Source organism: Leucoraja erinacea, chromosome 18 (genome assembly GCF_028641065.1).
Source record: "Leucoraja erinacea ecotype New England chromosome 18, Leri_hhj_1, whole genome shotgun sequence".
Lineage (NCBI taxonomy): Eukaryota > Metazoa > Chordata > Chondrichthyes > Rajiformes > Rajidae > Leucoraja > Leucoraja erinaceus.
Genome location: NC_073394.1, coordinates 2,471,979 through 2,496,469, shown reverse-complemented (window position 1 = coordinate 2,496,469; position 24,491 = coordinate 2,471,979). Strand labels below are relative to the sequence as shown.

General features: G+C 45.3%; 1 protein-coding gene across 2 annotated transcripts; it reads right to left on the bottom strand.

Moving 5' to 3' along the window:
* Positions 1–674: 674 nt before the first annotated feature.
* Positions 675–24,491, bottom strand: fshb (follicle stimulating hormone subunit beta). 2 transcript variants are annotated; one of them, XM_055649151.1, is made up of 5 exons: positions 24,330–24,485; positions 22,840–23,155; positions 5,181–5,378; positions 2,054–2,655; positions 675–1,440 (listed from the first exon to the last, which is right to left on the bottom strand). In XM_055649151.1, exons 2-4 carry the CDS (start codon positions 22,840–22,842, stop codon positions 2,362–2,364), a joined length of 495 nt encoding a protein of 164 aa, XP_055505126.1. In that variant the 5' UTR covers positions 22,843–23,155; positions 24,330–24,485; the 3' UTR covers positions 675–1,440; positions 2,054–2,361. The 2 variants fall into 2 exon arrangements, with proteins under 2 accessions (XP_055505126.1, XP_055505128.1); XM_055649153.1 differs by lacking the exon at positions 22,840–23,155 and having other exon boundaries at positions 24,330–24,491.

The following is a 24,491-nucleotide window of genomic DNA, read 5'->3' as shown; positions in this document are numbered from 1 at the left end:
AGGGATGTAACGCTGAGTCTCTACAAGGCGCTGGTCAGGCTGCATTTGGAATATTGTGAGCAATTCTGGGCACCATATCTGAGGAAGGAGGTGCCGGCTCTGGAGAGGGTCCAGGGGAGGTTTACAAGAATCATCCCAGGAACGGATGGTTAATGTATGGTGAGGGCAGAAGTGGTGGAGGCAGGTTCGTTGGTATCATTTAAAAATAAATTGGATAGGCATATGGATGAGAAGGGAATGGAGGGTTATGGTATGAGTGCAGGCAGGTGGGACTAAGGGAAAAAAAGTTGTTCGGCATGGACTTGTAGGGCCGAGATGGCCTGTTTCCGTGCTGTAATTGTTATATGGTTATATGGTTTGACGGCACTGGGCCTGTAGTTATCCGGGGGTTTGCTACATGGCCTCTCCCAACTCTGGAATCAACCTGTGCTTTTCTCATGGTGTATAAAATGAACACTATATGGCTGGCGTTTTTACCCGTTATCCCGGTATTATGTCTGTCTGGGATTTATTTTGGAGACCAAATATCTCCTTCTGACACATGATATCAAGGACGAGTTAGTCAGCTGCTGTTGCTGAAGGTCGGAGTTTGCAACGCTATGACTCTATGCTGCAGCAACTCCATTCACTTTATAACTAAAATAGAAGTAAAATAATAATATTGGAGCGTAGAAGTGAAAATAGTGACTTTATTGGTAGGTGAACATAAGATGCATGGAATGGTTCTGGCTGTGGAGAGCCAGAATTCACAATAGTCGAGTTCTTAAATGGTGACCGTTTAACATGTTGCTTTACAACAAGCCATCTTTTACATATCTCTTAAATTAAAATACTTAAATATTACATAAACACTGGAAAACACGTCACTCACACACAGTCCAAATAATATAACTTAAAATGTCAACATAATTTAACAGTTATGTAACATATCAAACTAGTGATGTCAACCCAGGCCTCAACGGGGAGTGGACAACGACACGGGATGCTGGAGATGAAACGGGGTGCGGTTCCTGGTCGAGAGTCGGGGGAGAGGGAAAGGACGGATATAGACGGCGACATAGACGGAGAGATATGGAACAAATGAATGAAAGATATGCAAAAGAATTAACGATGAGACAGGGAACGGGCCGTTGTTAGCTGTTTGTTGGGTGATAACCAGAAGCTGGTGCGGCAATGAGTTGAGTATAGGAGCAAAGATATCCTTCTGTAGTTGTGCAGAGCCCTAGTGAGACCACACCCAATCTATTCCTTTCATTATATTTCCTTTATAAGAATACTCTGGGTATTTCCTCTTTAAGAGAGTTAGATTTACCTCTTAGTGCTAACGGAATCAAGGGATATGGGGAGAAGGCAGGAACGGGGTACTGATTCTGGATGATCAGCCATGATCATATTGAATAGGGGTGCTGGCTCGAAGGGCTGAGTGGCCTACTCCTGCACCTATTATCTATGTTTCTATATGAGACAAGTTGAGAAGAGGAGAAAAGAGGCCCTTCTGCAGTTGTACAGGGCCCTTGTGAGACCACACTATTGTGTGCAGTTTTTCTCCCCTAATTTGAGGAAGGACATTCTAGCCATTGAGGGAGTGCAGCGTAGGTTCATCAGGTTAATTCCCGGGATGGTGGGACTGTCATATGCTGAGAATGGAGTGGCTAGGCTAATATACTCTGGAGTTTAGAAGGATGAGAGGATATCTCATTGAAACATATAAGATTATTAAGGGTTTGGACACGCTAGAGGCAGGAAACATGTTCCCGATGTTGGTGCAGTACAGAACCAGGGGCCACACAGTTTAAGAATAAGGGGTAAGCCATTTTGAACGGAGACGAGGTAACACTTTTTCACACAGAGAGTGGTGAGTCTGTGGAATTCTCTGCCTCAGGGGGTGGTGGAGGCCGGTTCTCTGGATACTTTCAAGAGAGAGTTAGATAGGGCTCTTAAAAATAGCGGAGTCAGGGGATATGGAGAGAAGGCAGGAACGGGGTACTGATTGGGGATGATCAACCATGATCACATTGAATGGCTCGAAGGGCCGAATGGCCTACTCCTGCACCTGTTGTCTATTGAGCCAGGGGGGAGAGGGAAACGAGAGACATAGATACTGATGTTGAGAGAAATGGAACAAATGAATGAAGAATACGCCGTAAAACTATTGAAGAGAAAGTGAACAGTCGGTAGTTAGCTGTTTGCTAGGTGAGAACAAGAAGCTGGTGCTACTTGTGTGGGGGAGGGATGGAGAGAGAGAGAGGGAAGGAATGCCGCGGTTACTCGAAGTGGGGGAAATCAATCATCATACCACTGCCCAAATGGACAATAGTTTTTTATTTCCCCGGGGCAGAGTATGGGTTTAAGGTCAGTGCGTTAAATATCCTTGACGTTGGTCCTGCTTGATGGGTTGGAAGTGATTTGCCAGTTGCTCGTATCATTTCTCCTTGGCTGTTCCAGCGAGCAGTGAACAGGTCCCATCGCTGAGACAGTGCAGTCAGTGGTATCCGTATTACACATACCACACTGGCAGCTCGTTGCAACAGGGTAGGTATAATAAGGGTTAACGTTGGCAGGGCAGTTGGGAATGGTCATCGTTTCATAGACAATCTCCTTGTAACTGCAAATCTCTTGGTACACAAACGCCAAAGTGTGCTTGCAGACTGGGTCCTAAAAAAACAGAATTCCGGGGGGAAAATCATCAGTTAAGCCCCCAAAATACTCACAGATATCATCAACACTGTGAATAATTCATGTAGGAAGGAACTGCAGATGCTGGTTCACATCAATGGAATAGCACCTCATATTTCGCTTGTAGATAAAAAATATTGGAGAAACTCAGCAGGTGAGGCAGCATCTATGGATAGAAGGAATAGGTGACGTTTCAGGTCGAGACCCTCCTTCAGTCTTTAACTTGCACCCCAGCGATGTGGATATTGACTTCTCTAACTTCAAGTAGCCTTAGCTTTCCCCCTCTCTCTCCAACCCTCCCCATTCCCAGTTCTCCGACCATTCTGACTGTCCCTCCGATTACATTTTATCTGAAGAATGGCCTCGAGTGGTGAATCTCTGGAACTCTCTGCCACAGAGGGTAGTCGAGGCCACAGTTCATTGGCTATATTTAAGAGGGAGTTAGATGTGGCCCTTGTGGCTAAGGGGATCAGAGGGTACAGAGAGAAGGCAGGTACGGGATACAGAGTTGGATGATCAGCCATGATCATATTGAATGGCGGTGCAGGCTCGAAGGGCCGAATGGCCTACTCCTGCACCTAATTTCTATGTTTCTATGTTTCTATCTAGTTCTTGTGGCTAATGGAATCGAGGGATTTGTGGAGAAAGCAGGAACGGGGTACTGATTTTGAATGATCAGCCATGATCATATTGAATGGCGGTGCAGGCTCGAAGGGCCGAATGGCCTACTCCTGCACCTAGTTTCTATGAACCCGAAACGTCACCTATTTCCTTCGCTCCATAGATGCTGCTGCACCCGCTGAGTTTCTCCAGCTTTTTTGTCTACCTTCGATTTTTCCAGCATCTGCAGTTCCTTCTTAAACATTTCAACATTTAATATTTTTAATATTTTAAACATATTCAACACGATGACACAGCTGGTATAGCCGCTGCTCACAGTTGAGTTCAGTGTAGTTAATTGTCACGTGTACCGAGGTACAGTGAAAAGCTTGTGTTGCCTCCTAACCAGTCAGCGGAAAGACAATACATGATTACAACAGCGTACAGCTGCAGGATAAAGGGAATATCATAAATAATGTTTAGTGCAAGGTAAAGCCCATGGCCTACTCCTGCACCTAATTTTTATGTTTCTAGAGATGATCACAATTAAGACGTTCACAGTACACAGATACAGGAGAAAGGTAATAATGTTTAGTGCAAGATATAGTCTGATAAAGTCAGATTCAAGATAGTCCGAGGGTCTCCAATCAGTTAGATCGTAGTTCAGGACCGCTCTCTAGTTGGTGAGAGGACGGTTCAGTTGCCTGATAACAGCCGGGAAGAAACTGTCCCTGAATCTGGAGGTGTGTGCGTTTGTTTTCACACTTCTGTACCTCTTGCCCGATGGGAGAGGGGAGAAGAGGGAGTGACCAGGGTGATTTTCTTCCATGTAGGTACTATCACCTTTAGAAAAAACAATTGGATAGATACATGGACAGGACAGGTTTAGTGTGATGCGGGCCAAGCGCTGGCAGGTGGGACCAGTGTCGATGAGGCATGTTGGTCGGGGTGAGCAAGTTGGGCCAAAGGGCCTGTTTCCACACTGTAAGATTCTACCATAATACCTATCAACATTTAGTCTGTAATTATTCTACTAAATTATTAATAATTGCACTAAACTGCAGAGAACGCCACAGGAGACCCTTCTTCCCTGCAACTCCTTTGCGTTCTGTCGTGGGGTAGACGGAGACTGACTCCCCCGATCCTTTCCACATGTCACTTTAATTTCGTGTTTCATTATCTTGTGCTTTATGACCGTCATCTGCTCCTGGGATAAACAAGGTCCTGTCGTGTCATCTCATATTGTGTCGTGAACATTTTCCCCACGATCATGCATCTGTAGATGCTTCCAACCTAATCACTTGATCACGCAACAAAAAAGCTTTTAACTTCCCTCAGTACACATGGGGCAAGAATCTAAACTATCATTCAACGTTAAATAATTTCCCTTGAGGACTGCTACTGCCCGATCACACACAGTAATGTGTGCCTAACATATATGAAGCTGAACACCTTTAGAGTCTTCTGGTGGCCCTGCATTTCAACTCCCCTTCCCATTCCGAATCCGACCTTTCTGTCCTGGGCCTCCTCCATGGCCAGAGTGAGTCCCACCGTAAATTGGAGGAGCAGCACCTCATATTTCGCTTGGGTAGTTTACACCCCAGCGGTATGAACATTGACATCCAATTTCAGGTAGTCCCTGCTTTCTCCCTCTTTCCCCTCCCCTTCCCAGCCCTCCCACATCTACTGTCTCCGCCTCTTCCTTTCTTCTTCCTCGCCCCCCCCCCCCCCCCACCCCACATCAGTGTGAAGAAGGGTCTCGACCCGAAACGTCACCTATTTCCTTCTCTCCATAGATGCTGCCTCACCCGCTGAGTTCCTCCAGCATTTTTGTCTACCTTCCATTTTCCAGCATCTGCAGTTCGATCTTAAATATTTAGCCAGTGATGTGAAGTTGCTCTCACCTTAGTAAAACAGTAACCGGAACACCAGGTGACATTTATTGTCCCACAGAATCCGCACTCCTCCCTCTCCACGGAGATGGTGATGTTCGTCAACCGGCATTTGTTCAGGGACACCGTCGATGCCCGGCAGAGTAACAAGAGGAGCAGATAAATCGTGAACGTCTTAGACGGGACCATTGCTCGCAACATTAAACTAATCTGGGGGAAAAAAAACAACCAAAATAACACCATTAACACATACGACATCTCATGACACCAACAAACCTCCTTTGCATAGTTACATTGAACACGATAAATCTACCTGATCTCCCGGTTGCTCAACACTTCAACTCCCCCTCCCCATTCCCACACTGACCTCTCTGTCCTGGGCCTCCTCCATTGTCAGAGTGAGTCCCACCGCAAATTGGAGGAACAGCACCTCATATTCCGCTTGGGCAGCTTACACCCCAGCGGTATGAACGTTGACTTCTCTAACTTCAGATAGCCCTTGCTTTCCCTCTCTCTCTCCATCCCCTCCCCCTTCCCAGCTCTCTCCCAATAGTCTTACAGTCTCTGACTACACTCTATCTCTGTCCCGCCCCCTCCCCTGACAAAAATGTGAAGAAGGGTCTCGACCCGAAACGTCACCCATTCCTTCTCCCCAGAGATGCTGCCTGTCCCGCTGAGTTACTCCAGCATTTTGAGTCTACATTCAATTTAAACCAGCATCTGCTGTTCTTCCTTACACAAGATCAAGCAGGCCTGGCTGAATGGATAAAATGCAAGATTAAAATGAAAACTATTTATAAGACATTTATGTTACCACTAGTCACTGAAATGCACTAACAATGCACACACATGGTGGTACAGTTTGATTCATTAAGGCAGTAAATCAAAAATTACATTAAACATGCCACTTCATTCATATTCTGCAAATTCCAACATTAAATATTTAGATACAAAAATAGTCATCGTCCCATGTCTGAAATAGAGAAGTACATTTTCAAAGAACTATCAACTATAATTGTTCATCATGCTGCATTAAAAAGAATAGGAGGCAACCTTCATGACTGTTCGATGAGCCACAGGTTACTGGGATGTGTTGGGGGTGAGAGAGGACTGAGGGACCATTTATAGTGTGTCAGTCCTATCGTCTCCAAATCAACGGATTTAGCATTGAGCTTCGACCAATCATTCCATTTATTCAGACATTTCCTTATCGGGAGTAATCGGAAACCAAGGACTTCACCGATGATTCCCTTCAGTCACAACATGAACATATGTTTATTTTTGAAAGGCCAGCGGTAACGAATTATGAAGATGAAGAGAGCAAAGAAAAAGGATACTTCTGCGAAGATTACACCCATGTAGCTGTCCTCTGTGTTGTGGCAATTGGCAAATGTTTGCACCAGCTGCATCTCGCATGGGATATACACAGAACCAGGTCCTCTAAGGTGAAAATGGAGACGTAAGCATCTGTTTTGCAGTTGCTTTACAGCCGAGTCTGAAGGGCCGAAGGGACTGTTTCCGTACTGAGTCTGAAGAAGGGTCCCAGCCTGAAACGTCACCTATCCGTGTTCTCCACAGATGCTGCCTGACCCGCTGAGTTACTCCAGCACTCTGTGAAACATCACCTATCCGTGTTCTCCACAGATGCTGCCTGACCCGCTGAGTTACTCCAGCACTCTGTGAAACATCACCTATCCATGTTCTCCACAGATGCTGCCTGACCCGCTGAGTTACTCCAGCACGCTGTGAAACGTCACCTATCCGTGTTCTCCACAGATGCTGCCTGACCCGCTGAGTTACTCCAGCACTCTGTGAAACGTCACCTATCCATGTTCTCCACAGATGCTGCCTGACCCGCTGAGTTACTCCAGCACTCTGTGTCCACTTTTGTTCTCATCTCCGGCAGAGAAGTGGCTGGGTTGCTAGTGTAAATGCCACGATGCCTACCTGACGACCCTTCTTCAGACTGACGTCGAGACCCTTCTTCAGACTGATGTGGAGGTGGGGGAGGGGCGGGTTCCCGCCCCTCCCCCATCTCCACATCAGTCTGAAGAAGGGTCTCGACCCGAAACGTCACCCATTCCTTCTCTCCACAGATGCTGCCTGACCCGCTGGGTTACTCCAGCACTCCGCTGGGTTCCTCCAGCACTCTGTGAAACGTCACCTATCCATGTTCTCCACAGATGCTGCCTGACCCGCTGAGTTACTCCAGCATTTTGTCTCTACTATTAATTCATTCCCTTTACATGTTTTTCCTCCACCTGCTAAATTTTTGTAAGGTGTCCTTGAGACTCTTGAAAGGCGCCCATAAATAAAATGTATTATTATTGTTATTATTACCTTCGGTTTAAGCCAGCATCTGCGGTTCCTTCCTGCATAACATAGAAACATAGAAAATAGGTGCAGGAGTAGAGGCCATTCGGCCCTTCGCGCCTGCACCGCCATTCAATATGATCATGGCTGATCATCCAACTCAGTATCCTGTACCTGCCTTCTCTCCATACCCCCTGATCCCTTTTGCCACAAGGGCCACATCTAACTCCCTCTTAAATGTAGCCAATGAACTGTGGCCTCGACTACCTTCTGTGGCAGAGAATTCCAGAGATTCGCCACTCTCTGTGTGAAAAAAAGTTTTCTTCATCTCGGTCCTAAAAGATTTCCCCTTTATCCTTAAACTGTGACCCCTTGTCCTGGACTTCCCCAACATCGGGAACAATCTCCCTGCATCTAGCCTGTCCAACCCCTTAAGAATTTTGTAAGTTTCTATAAGATCCCTCCTTGATCTTCTAAATTCTAGCGAGTATAAGCCGAGTCTATCCAGCCTTTCTTCCTATGAAAGTCCGGACATCCCAGGAATCAGTCTGGTGAACCTTCTCTGTACTCCCTCTATGGCAAGAATGTCTTTCCTCAGATTTGGAGACCAAAACTGTACATAAACTTGAACTTGTGTTGGGTTGGGGCAGCCTTGACCTGAGTTTACATCGGGCACTTTTCTGCAAAACAGAGCAAAGTCTCAAACTAGAGGTCCATGTGAGCTTTGTTTAATTCTACAGTTGCATGGAGAATAAGATACTTCCAGCCCGGATCTATGCTGGTCGCTGGAATATGCCAATTCAATCTATTAAATAGCCCTGTTATCCATCGCCCTTGGATCATTCTCACTAGATGTATCTGGCATTGGTCCACCACACCACTTAGAGAATAAAAGCCAAATATGAAACTTAAGACCATTTACACAACCGCTCTGGTCTGAACAACATTGATACAATCCGGGTCTTTCTTTCAGAAGTTGTCGGTGCCTCTGTGATTCTGTCCAAGGTGCTGGTTTCAAGGCAAAGCTGATGTACACATGAGGTGAGGCACAAAATGCTGGAGTAACTCAGCGGGACAGGCAGCATCTCTGGGGAGAAGGAATGGGTGACGTTTTGGGTTCTTCAGACTCCACACCAGAGATGCTGACTGTCCCGCTGAGTTACTCCAGCTTTTTGTGTCTCTCTTTGGTTTGGGTAGGCAGATGGTTGAAGATAAAAACACAAAATGCTGGAGTAACTTTGGTGGAAGTTTGGAGTTGCTGAAGGAACACTCTTGCTTCACTTTTAGAATTCAACGTCTTCATTGGGACAAGGATATAATTGGGTCTGACAGCAAATCGCTTTGGGTAAATTAAACACACCTACTATTCTTCAGTCTGCAGAAGTGTCTCGACCCGAAACGTCACCCATTCTCACTCTCCAGAGATGCTGCCTGTCCCGCTGAGTTACTCCAGCATTTTGTGTTTTTTACCTTCAACCATCTGCCTACCCAAACCAAAGAGTGACACAAAAAGCTGGAGTAACTCAGCGGGACAGTCAGCATCTCTGGTGTGGAGTCTGAAGAACCCGAAACGTCACCCATTCCTTCTCCCCAGAGATGCTGCCTGTCCCGCTGAGTTACTCCAGCATTTTGTGCCTCACCTCATGTGTACATCAGCTTTGCCTTGAAACCAGCACCTTGGACAAAATCACAGAGGCACCGACAACTTCTGAAAGAAAGACCCGGATTGTATCAATGTTGTTCAGACCAGAGCGGTTGTGTAAATGGTCTTAAGTTTCATATTTGGCTTTTATTCTCTAAGTGGTGTGGTGGACCAATGCCAGATACATCTAGTGAGAATGATCCAAGGGCGATGGATAACAGGGCTATTTAATAGATTGAATTGGCATATTCCAGCGACCAGCATAGATCCGGGCTGGAAGTATCTTATTCTCCATGCAACTGTGGAATTAAACAAAACTCACATGGATCTGTAGTTTGAGACTTTGTTCTGTTTTGCTGAAACCTGCCCGATGTAAACTCAGGTCAAGGCTGCCCCCTTCTTTAAACTTCAGGCAGTCATTTTTTCTTCAGGCAATGCATTTCGTTGTCTCTGTACTGTACACTGACAATGACAATTAAAATTGAATCTGAATCTGAATTTCTGTGTTCTCTCCCCACCGTCGCTAACTCCAAAAAAAGAAGTGACCGCCTGCAGTTTAGAGAACAGGGCAGCCTTGACCTGAGTTTACATCTGGCAGGTTTCAGGAAAACAGAACAAAGTCTCAGGCCTGTTTCCGTGCTGTATCTCTAATCTTAACTAATCTAAACTGGGAAAAACATGTAAGTGAAATAAACTGAGCCATGTTCTCCACAGATGCTGCCTGACCCGCTGAGTTACTCCAGCACTCTGTGAAACGTCGCCTATCCATGTTCTCCACAGATGCTGCCTGACCCGCTGAGTTATGGTGCAGCAGCATCTATGGAGCGAAGGAAATAGGCAACGTTTCGGGCCGAAACCCTTCTGGAAATAGGCAACGTTTCGGGCCGAAACCCGGAAGGGTTTCGTCCCGAAACGTTACCTATTTCCTTAGCTCCATAGATGCTGCCTGCACCCGCTGAGTTACTCCAGCACTCTGTGAAATGTCACCTATCCATGTTCTCCACAGATGCTGCCTGACCCGCTGAGTTACTCCAGCACACTGTGAAACGTCACCTATCCATCTTCTCCACATACGGTGCCTGACCCACTGAGTTACTCCAGCACTCAGTGAAATGTCGCCTATCCATGTTCTCCACAGATGCTGCCTGACCCGCTCCAGCACTCTGTGAAACTCACCTATCCATGTCATAGATGCTGCCTGACCCGCTGATACTCCAGCACTGTGTGAAAACCATCCATGTTCTCCACAGATGCTGCCTTTGAGTTACTCCAGAGTCATGTGATATAGTGTGGAAACACTCTTCGGCCCAACTTGCTCCACCGGCCAACATGTCCCAGCTACACTACCCAGCATTAGGTCCATATCCCTCCAAACCTGTCCTATCCATGTACAGTGGCTTGCAAAAGTTGTCATACCCCTTGAACTTTTCCACATTTTGTCACGTTACAACCACAAACTTAAATGTATTTTATTGGGATTTTATGTGATAGACCAACACAAAGTGGTGCATAATTGTGAAGTGGAAGGAAAATGATACATGGTTTTCAAATTTGTTTACAAATAAAAAACTGAAAAATGTGGCGTGCAAAAGTATTCAGCCCCCCTGAGTCAATACTTTGTAGAACCACCTTTCGCTGCAATTACAGCTGCAAGTCTTTTGGGGTATGTCTCTACCAGCTTTGCACATCTAGAGACTGAAATTTTTGCCCATTCTTCTTTGCAAAATAGCTCAAGCTCAGTCAGATTGGATGGAGAGCGTCTGTGAACAGCAATTTTCAAGTCTTGCCAGAGATTCTCAATTGGATTTAGGTTTGGACTTTGACTGGGCCATTCCAACACATGAATATGCTTTGATCTAAACCATTCCATTGTAGCTCTGGCTGTATGTTTAGGGTCGTTGTCCTGCTGGAAGGTGAACCTCCGCCCCAGTCTCAAGTCTTTTGCAGACTCTAACAAGTTTTCTTCCAAGATTGCCCTGTATTTGGATCCATCCATCTTCCCATCATCTCTGACCAGCTTCCCTGTCCCTGCTGAAGAAAAGCATCCCCGCAGCATGATGCTGCCATCACCATGCTTCACAGCGGGGATGGTGTGTTCAGGGTGATGTGCAGTGTTAGTTTTCCGCCACACATAGCGTTTTGCATTTAGGCCAAAAACTTCAATTTTGGTCTCATCTGACCAGAGCACCTTCCTCCACATGTTTGCTGTGTCCCCCACATGGCTTGTGGCAAACTGCAAACGGGACTTCTTATGGCTTTTTTCAACAATGGCTTTCTACTTGCCACTCTTCCATAAAGCCCGATTTGCGGAGTGCACGACTAATAGTTGTCCTGTGGACAGATTCTCCCACCTGAGCTGTGGATCTCTGCAGCTCCTCCAGAGTTACCATGGGCCTCTTGGCTGCTTCTCTGATCAATGCTCTCCTTGCCCGGCCTGTCAGTTTAGGTGGACGGCCATGTCTTGGTAGGTTTGCAGTTGTGCCATACTCTTTCCATTTTCGGATGATGGATTGAACAGTGCTCCGTGAGATGTTCAAAGCTTGGGATATTTTTTATAACCTAACCCTGCTTTAAACATCTCCACAACTTTATCCCTGACCTGTCTGGTGTGTTCCTTGGGCTTCATGATGCTGTTTGTTCACTAATGTTCTCTAACAAACCTCTGAGGCCTTCACAGAACAGCTGTATTTATACTGAGATTAGATTACACACAAGTGGACTCTATTTACTAATTAGGTGACTTCTGAAGGCAATTGGTTGCACTGGATTTTATTTAGGGGTATCAGAGTAAAGGGGGCTGAATACTTTTGCACGCCACACTTTTCAGTTTTTTATTTGTTAAAAAAATTTGAAAACCATGTATCATTTTCCTTCCACTTCACAATTATGCGCCACTTTGTGTTGATCTATCACATAAAATCCCAATAAAATACATTTACGTTTGTGGTTGTAACGTGATAAAATGTGGAAAAGTTCAAGGGGTATGAAAACTTTTGCAAGCCACTGTACGTTGGGATAGTCCCAGCCTCAACTACCTCCTCTGGCAGCTCGTTCCACACACCCACCACCCTCTGTGTGAAAAAGTTACCCCTCGGATTCCTATTAAATCTTTTCCCCTTCACCTTGAACCTATGTCCTCTGGTCCTCGATTCCCCTACTCTGGGCAAGAGACTCTGTGCATCTACCCAATCTATCCCTCTCATGACCTTATACACCTCTGAACATCACCCCTCATCCTCCTGCCCTCCATCACTAAGTTTTTTTTGTCACCCAGCGTTCCTGGCATGTCATATGTCAATAACTAAGTGATTTTGGCTCTTGTTCTCTTGTGCATCAACCAGAATCTGAAGTGTGGCTGGAAACATAAAAAATAATAATAATAATAATAATAACTTTATTTATAAAGCGCTTTTAGACAACATCAGTTACCACAAAGTGCTGTACATGGGAAGTCAACAAAAAGTTATTACAAACTACTAAAACCATTAAGACGACAGGACTATAAAAACAGTAAAAATTAAAAGACATTAAAAAGCACTAAAACAGGAACAATGTCTCAGCCAGTGTCGAAAGCCAGTGAATAAAAGTGAGTTTTTAGGGAGGATTTAAAGATGGACAGTGAAGGGGCCTGTCTGATCTGCAGCGGCAAGGTGTTCCAGAGTGCCGGGGGCAGCAACAGAAAAGGCTCTATCCCCTCTGAGCTTCAGCTGATCGGCTGACCTGAGGCACCGGGTAGGAGCATATAGATGGAGCAGCTCAGAGAGGTAAGGCGGGGCGAGGCCATTCAATGATTTAAAAACAAATAAAAGAATTTTAAAATGAATTTAAAAAATATGGAAAATAGGTGCAGGATTAGGCCATTCGGCCCGTCGAGCCAGCACTGCCATTCAATATGATCATGGCTGATCATCCAGAATCAGTACCCCCGTTCCTGCTTTCTCCCCATATCCCCTGATTCCGTTAGCTCCAAGAGCTAAATCTAACTCCCTCTTGAAAACATCCAGTGAATTGGCCTCCACTGCCCTCTGTGGTAGAGAATTCCACAGATTCACAACTCTCTGGGTGAAAAAGTTTGTCTTCATCTCTGTCCTAAATGGCCTCCCCCTTATCCTTAAACTGTGCGACCCCTAGTTCTGAACTCCCCCAACATGGGGAACATTTTTCCTGCATCTAGCCTGTCCAATGCCTTAAGAATTGTATATGTTTCTATAAGATACCCTCTCATCCTTCTAAATTCCAGTGAATATAAGCCCAGTAGACCTATTCTTCTAAAGAAGGTTCTCGACCAGAAGCATCAACTGTTCCTTCTCTCCAGAGATGCTGACTGTCCCGCTGAGTTACTCCAGCTCCTAGTATCTATCTTCAGTTTAAACCAGCATCTGCAGTTCCTTGTGTTTAAGAGGGAACTGCAGATGCTGGAGAATCGAAGGTTACACAAAAAAGCTGGAGAAACTCAGCGGGTGCAGCATCATCTATGGAGCGAAGGAAATAGGCAACGTTTCGGGCCGAATCCCTTGGGGTTTCGGCCCGAAATGTTGCCTATTTCCTTCGCTCCATCATGCTGAAGCAACCGCTGAGTTTCTCCAGCTTTTTTTGTGTAACCATCTGCAGTTCCTTGATCTACAGGGGACATGTTAATTTTTTTCCAAGTCAGCCATCTCCATCTGGTGGCCTTAACAGAAACTGCATTAGGAAAGAAATATTCAAGCTCAACATTATTACAGAGCTGCAGCAATTAAATATCAGCTCATTTCCCTCCTGACCCTTAAATTATTTCCCTTATCACCAGAAACTCAACGGGATCAACCATATAAGTGAAAAAAGACACAAAGTGCTGGAGTAACTCAGCAGGTCGGCAAATATGGGACGGCACGGTGGTGCAGCGGTAGAGTTGCTGCCTCACAGCGCCAGAGACCAGGGTTCGATCCCGACTAGGAGTGCTGTCTGTACGGAGTTTGCACGTTCTCCCCGTGACCCATGTGGGTTTTCTCCGGGTGCTCCGGTTTCCTCCCACACTCCAAAGACGCACAGGTTTGTCGGTTAATTGTAAATTGTCCCTAGTGTGTGTAGGATAGTGTTAGTGTACGGGGTGATCGCTGGTCGGAGCGGACTCAGTGGGATGAAGGGCCTGTTTCCCTGCTGTATCTCGAAAGTCAAAAGTGCATCATTTCCATCTTGTGGCCATAAAAGAAACTGCTTTAGGAAAAAAATATTTAGAACCATTCATTGCTCCAATGCTGAAGTGGAGAATTATCAATTATCAATACTTCCCTCTGGATACCTTAGGGAAGATTCAAACAAGAGGAAATGACTTCAGAATTAAGGGACAGAAGTTTAGGGGTAATATGAGGGGGAAACTACTTTACTCAGAAAGTGGTAGCGGTGTGGAATGAGCTTCCAGTGGAAGTGGTGGAGGCAGGTTCATTGGTATCATTTAAAAATAAATTGGATAGGCATATGGATGAGAAGGGAATGGAGGGTTATCGATTATGAGTGCAGGCAGGTCCGGGACTGGGGGCTACAAAAAATTTGTTCGGCCCGGACTTGTAGGGCTGAGATGGCCTCGACCCGTGCTCACCCATGTTATATTTAATCAGTATACTTCCCTCTGGTATACCTTAAATTATTTCACTATCACCTGAAAATTCCACTGGATCAACGTTTTAATTAAAAAAAGACGCAAAGTGCTGGAGGGCTAAAGACTCTGTGCCCTGGCCTTATCTTTCTTAAATTGAACTATTCTGAATTTATAGTGTACTATGCCGTTATGCCTTTACCTGATCTGTACACTTCTTGGACGGCTCGATTGCAACCCTTGTAGAGTCTGATTGGAGCTGGGGGAGAGAGCACGCTACAAAAAGATGACCCCCCTGACTCTCGGTCTGAAGAAGGGTCTCGACCCGAAACGTCACCCATTCCTTCTCTCCAGAGATGCTGCCTGACCCGCTGAGTTACTCCAGCACTCTGTGAAACGTCACCTATCCATGTTCTCCACAGATGCTGCCTGGTCCCGCTGAGTTACTCCAGCATTTAGTGTCCATCTTCGGAGTAAACCAGCATCTGCAGTTCCTTCCCACACAACAAAAAGGCTTTTCACTGTACCTCGGTTCATATGATGATATTGAGCTGAACAAAACTAAGTCAGTGGGTCAGGCTGCATCTCTGGTGGACATGGATAGGCAATGCGTTGAATAGTACCCGGACGTGGCTGTGGTGGATGAGAAGCCGAAACAAAGAAGTGGAAGGTAAGTAACCGAATGGAAATGAAGCCGAAACGCCAACTAACCGAAAGGCTGCGTTGCCTAAAAGCAAACTCACCGAATGGCCGCTCTGCTGAAACGCCACCTACTGAAAGGAAGGCTGAAAGGCTGCGTAGCCTACAGGCCAACGAACCAAATGCCGCTCAAAAAATTTATTCAATTATTAAAGAAAATATTTCTACAATAAAACGGACCCACGATGTTGCCAGGGGGGCCGGGATCCATACTAAACCAATTATGTCCCATCACATCACTGTGGAGGGAATGATCACATCACTGTGGAGGGATGAACAGAGAGGGAATGCAGGAGTTACAAGGTGCAGTGACGAGCTGAACACAGGAGATTGGTGTTGCCAGCTCTCCCAGATGTGATCTGTGCTTCGACATGGGTTCAATTTGGTCCAATGACGAATGTCTGCCTCTGCTCAATGTAGAGGATTGGCTTCCCAGCCTGTGCTTTGAAAGGTATTCAGAGGCAGATGCTGGGAATCTCTCCAAGGGATCTTGTACCAGGGTTGACTCAGAAGAAGGGTCTCAACCCGAAACATTGCCCATGCCTTGGGGCGGGAGATTGCAACCTTCACATGGTCCACCCTGTTTCATCGAATGCAATGAACCTGGCGTGCACAAACGGAAGATCAAACAGAACAAGTTGTTTTACAACTTTAGGCTGTGCACACCATACACAAGAAGACCCATCCCTTCTCTCCAGAGATGCTGCCTGTCCCGTTGAGTTACTCCAGCATTTTATGTCCATCTTTGACTTTTGAATTTTTAGTGCAGTTTAGTTTAGAGATGCAGTGTAGAAACAGGCCCTTCGGCCCACCCAGTCTCTGCCAGCCAGCAACTCCAGCACACTATCCCACACGCACTTGGGACAATTTACATTTATACCAAGACATTTTAACCTACAAACCTGCATGTCTTTGAAGTGTGGGAGGAAACCGGAGATCTCGGAGAAAATCCACGCAGGTGACGGGGAGAACGTACAAATTCCCGGGATGGCGGGACTGTCACATGTTGATAGAATGGAGCGGCTGGGCTTGTATACTCTGGAATTTAAAAGGGTGAGATGGGATCTGATTGAAGATTAATAAGGGATTGGACACGCTAGAGGCAGGAAACATGTTCCCGGTGTTGGGGGAGTCCAGAACCAGGGGCCACAGTTTAAGAATAAGGGGTCGGCCATTTAGAATGGAGACGAGGAAACACTTTTCACCCAGAGAGTTGTGAATCTGTGGAATTATCTGCCTCAGAGGGCGGTGGAAGCCGGTTCTCTGGATGCTTTCAAGAGAGAGTTAGATAGGGTTCTTAAAGATAGTGGAGTCAAGGGATATGGGGAGAAGGCAGGAACGGGGTACTGATTGGGGATGATTAGCCATGATCGTAGTGATTCGTAGCTGGCTCGAAGGGCTCAATGGCCTCCTCCTGCGTCTAATGTCTATTGTCTATAACTCCGTACAAACAAGCACCTTGCACCAGTCAGAATCTGTAAGTGGTTTAATTTCAATGCTGATTGCAGTGCTGTGGGGAGCGTAGATAAGTGTTAGCAGAGTTTTAACTCTTTAAAAAATGGTGACTTTAAAATTTGTTATTCTTTTCTTTATCAAACTAACATAGCTGTCAGGTGTCATGATATCTTCAGGTAGAGTGAGTGGCTTAGAGTTTAGAGATTCAGCATGAAATAGGCCCTTCGGCCCACCGAGTCCGTGCCGACCAACAATCACCCCATACACTAGTTCTATTCTACATGCCAGGGACAATTTACACAAGCCAATTCATCTACAATTCATCTTTTAACAGGGACTCGAAAGAGGGAGCACATATCGCCGATTCTGGCCTCCCTACACTGGCTCCCGGTGGCACTTTCGAGTTCATTTTAAGATACTGTTATTTGTTTTTAAATCTCTGAATGGGCTTGCCCCGCCTTACCTCTCTGAGCTGCTCCACCCATACTTCCTGCCCGGTCCCTCAGTTCAGCTGGTCAGCTGCTCCTGGAGGTACCGAGGTCTAGTCGGAGGCTCAGAGGGGATAGAGCCTTCTCTGTTGCTGCTCCGGCACTCTGGAACACCCTGCCGTTGCACATCAGACAGGCCCCCTCACTGTCCATCTTCAAATCCAGTGTTAAAACACATTTGTACTCCCTGGCTTTTGACCATGCCTGAGGCTTTGCTTCTGTTTGTGGTGTTTTTGATGTTTCTTTATTTTACATGTCTTTTCCTACTTTTTCTTTTGATTGTTATTTTTGGTGTGTATTAACTTTTTTGTCAATGATTAGTGATGTACAGCACTTTGTTGCAGCTATGTTTGTTTTTAAAGTGCTCTATAAATAAAATTATTATTATTATTATTATTATTATTACAAACCTGTACGTCTTTGGAGTGTGGGAGGAAACCGAAGATCTCGGAGAAAACCCACGCAGAGGTCACGGGGAGAACGTACAAACTCCGCACCGTGGCCGGGATTGAACCTGGGTCTCCGGCGCTGTAAGTGCTGTAAGGCAGCAACTCTACCGCTGCGCCACCGTGTAAAAATTTAAAAGGCATTTGGACAGGTATGTTGGTGGGAAAGACTTCGAGGGATATGGGCAGGTGGGACTCGTATAGATGGACGGCCAAAAGGCATGTTTCCATGCTGCATGATGCTGTGGATCTTTGCTTACATTAGTGGTGATTCCCAGTTACTTCCCCTGGAGTCTCTGCCGTTAAGCTAAGCTGACAACATGTTGACACAAAAAGCCTTGTGTAGACGACAGACCCAGTGGGAGTTTCAGGTGCAGCTCACTCACTCCGCCAAAGCACACTGTCTGGCATCTCTTCCAACCCACTAGCTCTGATTATGCAGCCTATATTTATGTCTGTGTCGTCTTCGTAGCTGTCGAGGTTAACAGGTAAAGAAACTTCAGCTTTCCATCATGAGATATCAAACTCATGGCAAATAAATGGCAAATGCTGGATTTATAGAGCTATGTTTGAGAAAGAATCAGATGCTGAATAAATCCCCTCGTGATCTGCCTGAGTTTTCTCCCAGATCCTCCCACACTCCAAAGACGTACAGGTTTGTAGGTTAACTGACTTGGTATAGATGTAACAATTGTCCCTAGTGGGTGTAGGATGGTGTAAGTGTGCAGGGATCGCTGGCCGGTGGGCCAAATGGGCCTGTTTCCGCGCCGCATCTCTAAACTAAACTAAAAAGTAAATGTTGTTATGGTACCTGCCTCAACTACCTCCTCTGCCTGCGTGTGACTATATGTCACATAAACATATTAGACGGAACAAGGACTAGATCCCACTAAAGTGCTGAATTGGTGCCTAATTAGTCTCTTCCATTCAACCATGCACATGCTTAGTAAAAGCCCACTAACGAAACAACACCGAACTCACAGCTACCTTTAGTTTAGTTTAGAGACACAGTGTGGAAACAGGCCCTTCGGCCCACTGAGTCCATGCCGACCAGTGATCACCTGTTCTATCCTACAAATAACTTATTTTTGTTTTTTATACAGCAGGCAGTGAAGAAAGCTAATGGCACGTTGGCCTTAATAGCGAGAGGAGTTGAGTAGAGGAGCAAGGAGGTCCTACTGCAGAGACCGCACCTGGAGTATCGTGTGTAGTTTCGGTCTCCTAATTTGAGGAAGGACATTCTTGCTATTGAGGGAGTGCAGCGTAGGTTCACCAGGTTAATTCCCGGGATGGCAGGACTCACATATGATGAAAGAATGGATTGACTGAGCTTGTATTCACTGGAATTTAGAGAATGAGAGAGGGATCTTGTAGCAACATATACAATTCTTAAAGGACTGGACAGGCTAGATGCAGGAAAAATGCTCCCGATGTTGGGGGAATCCAGAACCAGAGGTGCCAGTTTAAGAATAAGGGGTCGGCCATTTAGGACTGAGATGAGGGAAAACTTTTTCACCCAGAGAGTTGTGAATCTTTGGAATTCTCTGGCACAGAAGGCAGTGGAGGCCAATTCACTAGAAGTTTTCAAGAGAGAGTTAGAGTTAGCTTTTAGGGCTAAAGGAATCAAGGGATATGGAGAGAAAGCAGGAACGGGGTACTGATTGGGGATGATCAGCCAGGATTATATGGAATGGCGGTGCTGGCTCGAAGGTGCCGAATGGCCTACTCTGCACCAATTTTCAATGCTTCTATCTGTATGTTCACATTGCAGTCAATATGCAGTTCATTGTGACTCATATGAGAAACATTTTGCCATGACTTGCACCATAGTTTGTGGCCGGTCCATTACTCATCGAACCAGACCAATTAGTGCCGTGAGTGTAGGTGCCTCCCACTGTAAAAGTCCATGACACAGGAAGTTTGCAGTAGACAGATGTTATGTAAAGCACAGCAGTCGTTGGCTCTAAATAAATATAGCAATAGGATTTTAAATAATAATCGGTCCAAGTCATAATCCAGGGGTGTGGAACCTTTTCATGTTGGAATGCTGCATTAAGTTAGCTGTAATCTAATAAGGCTCCATCCAAGAAACTTCAATTAGATTTAGTTCACAATGTACATTATTTTGTAAAATTCTAACTGCAATGTACTAACTTCAAGAAAATGAAAAATGTTGATGATTCTAAAGTTTACTAACTTTTTAATGACTTTGTTGTGACTGCTTTTTGTGGGAAAGCATTTGAATACTTGGTTGCAACATGGAGGTACGCAGTTTCAGCCGATCTTCTCGATGGGTTGATATCCGTCATTTGTGACCTTAAGGGCCTCTTGATTTGGGTTATGTAGGAGAATGTAGATTTGCAGCAGTAAGTGGTTGGAAAGCAAGAATGCATTTTTCGTGCATGTTGCCGAAGGCGTGGGTATTCTATTGGATTTTTCCATATTTCAATCGGATCTTTCTTAGCGTCAAATAAGGACTTTAAAATGTCATCTTCTGAGAGCTCAATCAATTCCATCTGTAGTTCTTTAGGGGCCTTGGAGACATCAACTAGGTGAGGTTGAAATGCGAATTTGAATACTAAAAACATAGAAACATAGACCATAGGTGCAGGAGTAGGCCATTCGGCCCTTCGAGCCTGCACCGCCATTCAATATGATCATGGCTGATCATCCAACTCAGTATCCTGTACCTGCCTTCTCTCCATACCCACTGATCCCTTTAGCCACAAGGGCCACAACTAACTCCCTCTTAAATATGGCCAATGAACTGTGGCCTCAACTACCTTCTGTGGCAGAGAATTCCACAGATTCACCACTCTCTGTGTGAAAAAATGATTTTCTCATCTCGGTCCTAAAAGATTTCCCCCTTATCCTTAAACTATGACCCCTTGTTCTGGACTTCCGCAACATCGGGAGCAATCTTCCTGCATCTAGCCTGTCCAACCCCTTAAGAATTTTGTACGTTTCTATAAGATCCCCCCTCAATCTTCTAAATTCTAGCGAGTACAAGCCGAGTCTATCCAGTCTTTCTTCATAAGAAAGTCCTGCCATCCCAGGAATCAGTCTGGTGAACCTTCTCTGTACTCCATCTTTGGTAAGAATGTCTTTCCTCAGATTAGGAGACCAAAACTGTACGCAATACTCCAGGTGTGGTCACACCAAGGCTCTGCTAAAAAAAAAGCTAATTTCGTTGAATCTGCTTTTACTCTTTGGTATTTTAAATACATTCATTTTAAGATTTAAATACAAATAGTGAAAGAACAAAATCATATTAATAAAAATAAAAGGATTTGTTCTACAAAATTTGGATTCATTCAAAAGGCCGCACTTCATGGTCTAGTTATCTAAATGGTGGCCGATTAGGAAAAGGGGAGATGCAGCGAGACCTGGGTGCCATGGTACACCAGTCATTGAAAGTAGGCATGCAGGTGCAGCAGGCAGTGAAGAAAGCGAATGGTATGTTAGCTTTCATAGCAAAGAGATTTGAGTATAGGAGCAGGGAGGTTCTACTGCAGTTGTACAGGGTCTTGGTGAGACCACACCTGGAGTATTGCGTACAGTTTTGGTCTCCAAATCTGAAGAAGGACATTATTGCCATAGAGGGAGTGCAGAGAAGGTTCACCAGACTGATTCCTGGGATGTCAGGACTGTCTTATGAAGAAAGACTGGATAGACTTGGTTTATACTCTCTAGAATTTAGGAGATTGAGAGGGGATCTTATAGAAACTTACAATATTCTTAAGGGGTTGGACAGGCTAGATGCAGGAAGATTGTTCCCGATGTTGGGGAAGTACAGGACAAGGGGTCACAGCTTAAGGATAAGGGGGAAATCCTTTAAAACCGAGATGAGAAAAACTTTTTTCACACAGAGAGTGGTGAATCTCTGGAACTCTCTGCCACAGAGGGTAGTTGAGGCCACTTCATTGGCTATATTTAAGAGGGAGTTAGATGTGGCCCTTGTGGCTAAGGGGATCAGGGGGTATGGAGAGAAGGCAGGTACGGGATACTGAGTTGGATGATCAGCCATGATCATATTGAATGGCGGTGCAGACTCGAAGGGCCGAATGGCCTACTCCTGCACCTAATTTCTATGTTTCTATGTTTCTATGTTTCTATTGCGTACAGTTTTGCGTACAGAACATTATTGCCATAGACGGAGTGCAGTGAAGGTTCACCAGACTGATTCCTGGGATGTCAGGACTGTCTTATGAATAAAGACTGGATGGACTTGGTTTATACGCTCTAGAATTTAGGAGATTGAGAGGGGATCTTATAGAAACTTACAAAATTCTTAAGGGGTTGGACAGGCTAGATGCAGGAAGATTGTTCCCGATGTTGGGGAAGTCCAGGACAAGGGGTCACAGCTTAAGGATAAGGGGGAAATCCTTTAAAACCGAGATGAGAAAAACCTTTTTCACACAGAGAGTGGTGAATCTCTGGAACTCTCTGCCACAGAGGGTAGTTGAGGCCAGTTCATTGGCTATATTTAAGAGGGAGTTAGATGTGGCCCTTGTGGCTAAGGGGATCAGAGGGTATGGAGAGAAGGCAGGTACCGGATGCTGAGTTGGATGATCAGCCATAATCATGTTGAATGGCGGTGCAGGCTCGAAGGGCCGAATGGCCTACTCCTGCACCTAATTTCTATGTTTCTATGTAGAAGGGCGCATGCGGCATTAAGGCCAACATAAGGCTGAAATAAATAGCGATTAGTCCCAACTGTTTTTATATAATGTTAAAAATATATAGTTTAAATACAAAATCTCTATTATCAAATCTTTCAACTAAGCTAAACTAAACGCATCTACACTAAATTATACTAAACTACACTAAACTAGAGTAAACTACACCAAACAGAATCATTCTAACTGCGCAACACTACAATAAACATTGCTACACTACACAACACTATACTACACTAAACTATGCTGAAATGCAGAGAGGAATTTCATGTTCTGTAACTGGGAATGCACCAGAAATATAATGAACAAAGAGAAAAACACAAATAAATGAATGAGATCAAAAGCTGAATGGTAACCTTAAATCGAACACTCACCATAAGCAACGATGCGGGATATGAAGCATTGCATCATAAGAGGTGTGGTGAAACTGAACAAAGACCTGGTGAACAGGTACATGCTGTCAACTGCAAAGCGTAGAGATTGCATTGAAAGAAAGCAGCAGTGTCCTCCCAGTTCCATGTGCACGGTAAATCTACACATCGGTTGAAATGCTTTCATGTCGTCTTGTTTGGCTGCAATCTTTCACCCACTCGCTGGACTTAGAACAGGCAGCAACTCACCAATGGGCCCGGGGGAGAGGTAGGTGATGGACAGTTGCCTCATTGGACTGGGCGACACTTCACAGGACAACTGAGGAGATGGTTAAAAAAGGTGAAAAGTTTCAAAGAGAAACAGGAGTTAAAGCTGAATACCAAACAAAAAACTGACTTTCATTGCGTGCCCTGCAGCTAAACCACATAGACAAAAGTGCTGGTGAAACTCAGCGGGTGCAGCAGCATCTATGGAGCGAAGGAAATAGGCAACGTTGTATCCCATCCCTGCCTTCTCTCCATACCCCCTTGATCCCTTTAGCCACAAGGGCCACATCTAACTCCCTCTTAAATATAGCCAGTGAACTGGCCTCAACTACATTATGTGGCAGAGAATTCCAGAGATTCGCCACTCTCTGTGTAAAAAATGTTTTTGTCATCTCAGTCCTAAATGATTTCCCCTTTATCCTTAAACTGTGACCCCTAGTTCTGGACTTCCCCAACATCGGAAACAATCTTCCTGCATCTAGCCTGTCCAACCCCTTAAGAATTTTGTAAGTTTCTATAAGATCCCCCCCTCAATCTTCTAAATTCTAGCGAGTACAAACCGAGTCTATCCAGTCTTTCGTAATATGAAAGTCCTGACATCCCAGGAATCAGTCTGGTGAACCTTCTCTGTACTCCCTCTATGGCAAGAATGTCCTTCCTCAGATTAAGAGACTAAAACTGTACGCAATACTCCAGGTGTGGTCTCACCAAGACCCTGTACCTCTCCACTGTGGGCGGCACGATGGCACAGCGGGTAGAGCTACTGCCTCACAGCGACAGAGACCAGGAGGGATTCGGCCCGAAACGTCGCCAATTTCCTTCGCCCCATAGATGCTGCTGCACCCGCTGAGTTTCTCCAGCACTTCGATTTTCCAGCATCTGCAGTTCCTTCTTAAAAGCTAACCACAGGTTAGCCGATTAAATTAAATTACAGGTCACAAATCAATTTCTTTGAATATCTTAGTCGGTATTGCCACGTTTGATCCAGGAACCAGCTGCCTTTTACTTCAAGGGGAATGATGGACAGGAGGAACTGGATTGGCAACTCATGCTCACAAGCTCTTGATTCAGCCTCCGATCTACTCTCAACATTCCCGTGAGTACTTTATACGCAAGAATCTGTCAGCGGCATCATGAAACTGTGTGTTTGCAGCCTAAAACGTAAGGCGATGCCAGACGTCTGCTCACTCAAAGAATCTTTATCTTTTTACAGAAAAGACTATTACCTTCGGGGAAAGCAGAGAAGGCAGTCGCTTGTTTCCTTGTGAGGTCGGCAGCTCGGAGTTGTTCAGCTGGTAAGCCGTCTAGAACATGATTAAAGTTGAAGAGGAGGAATGTTGACATACTTGTATAAGTGGTATTGCATGCTTACCTCTTCTTGTTAAGTT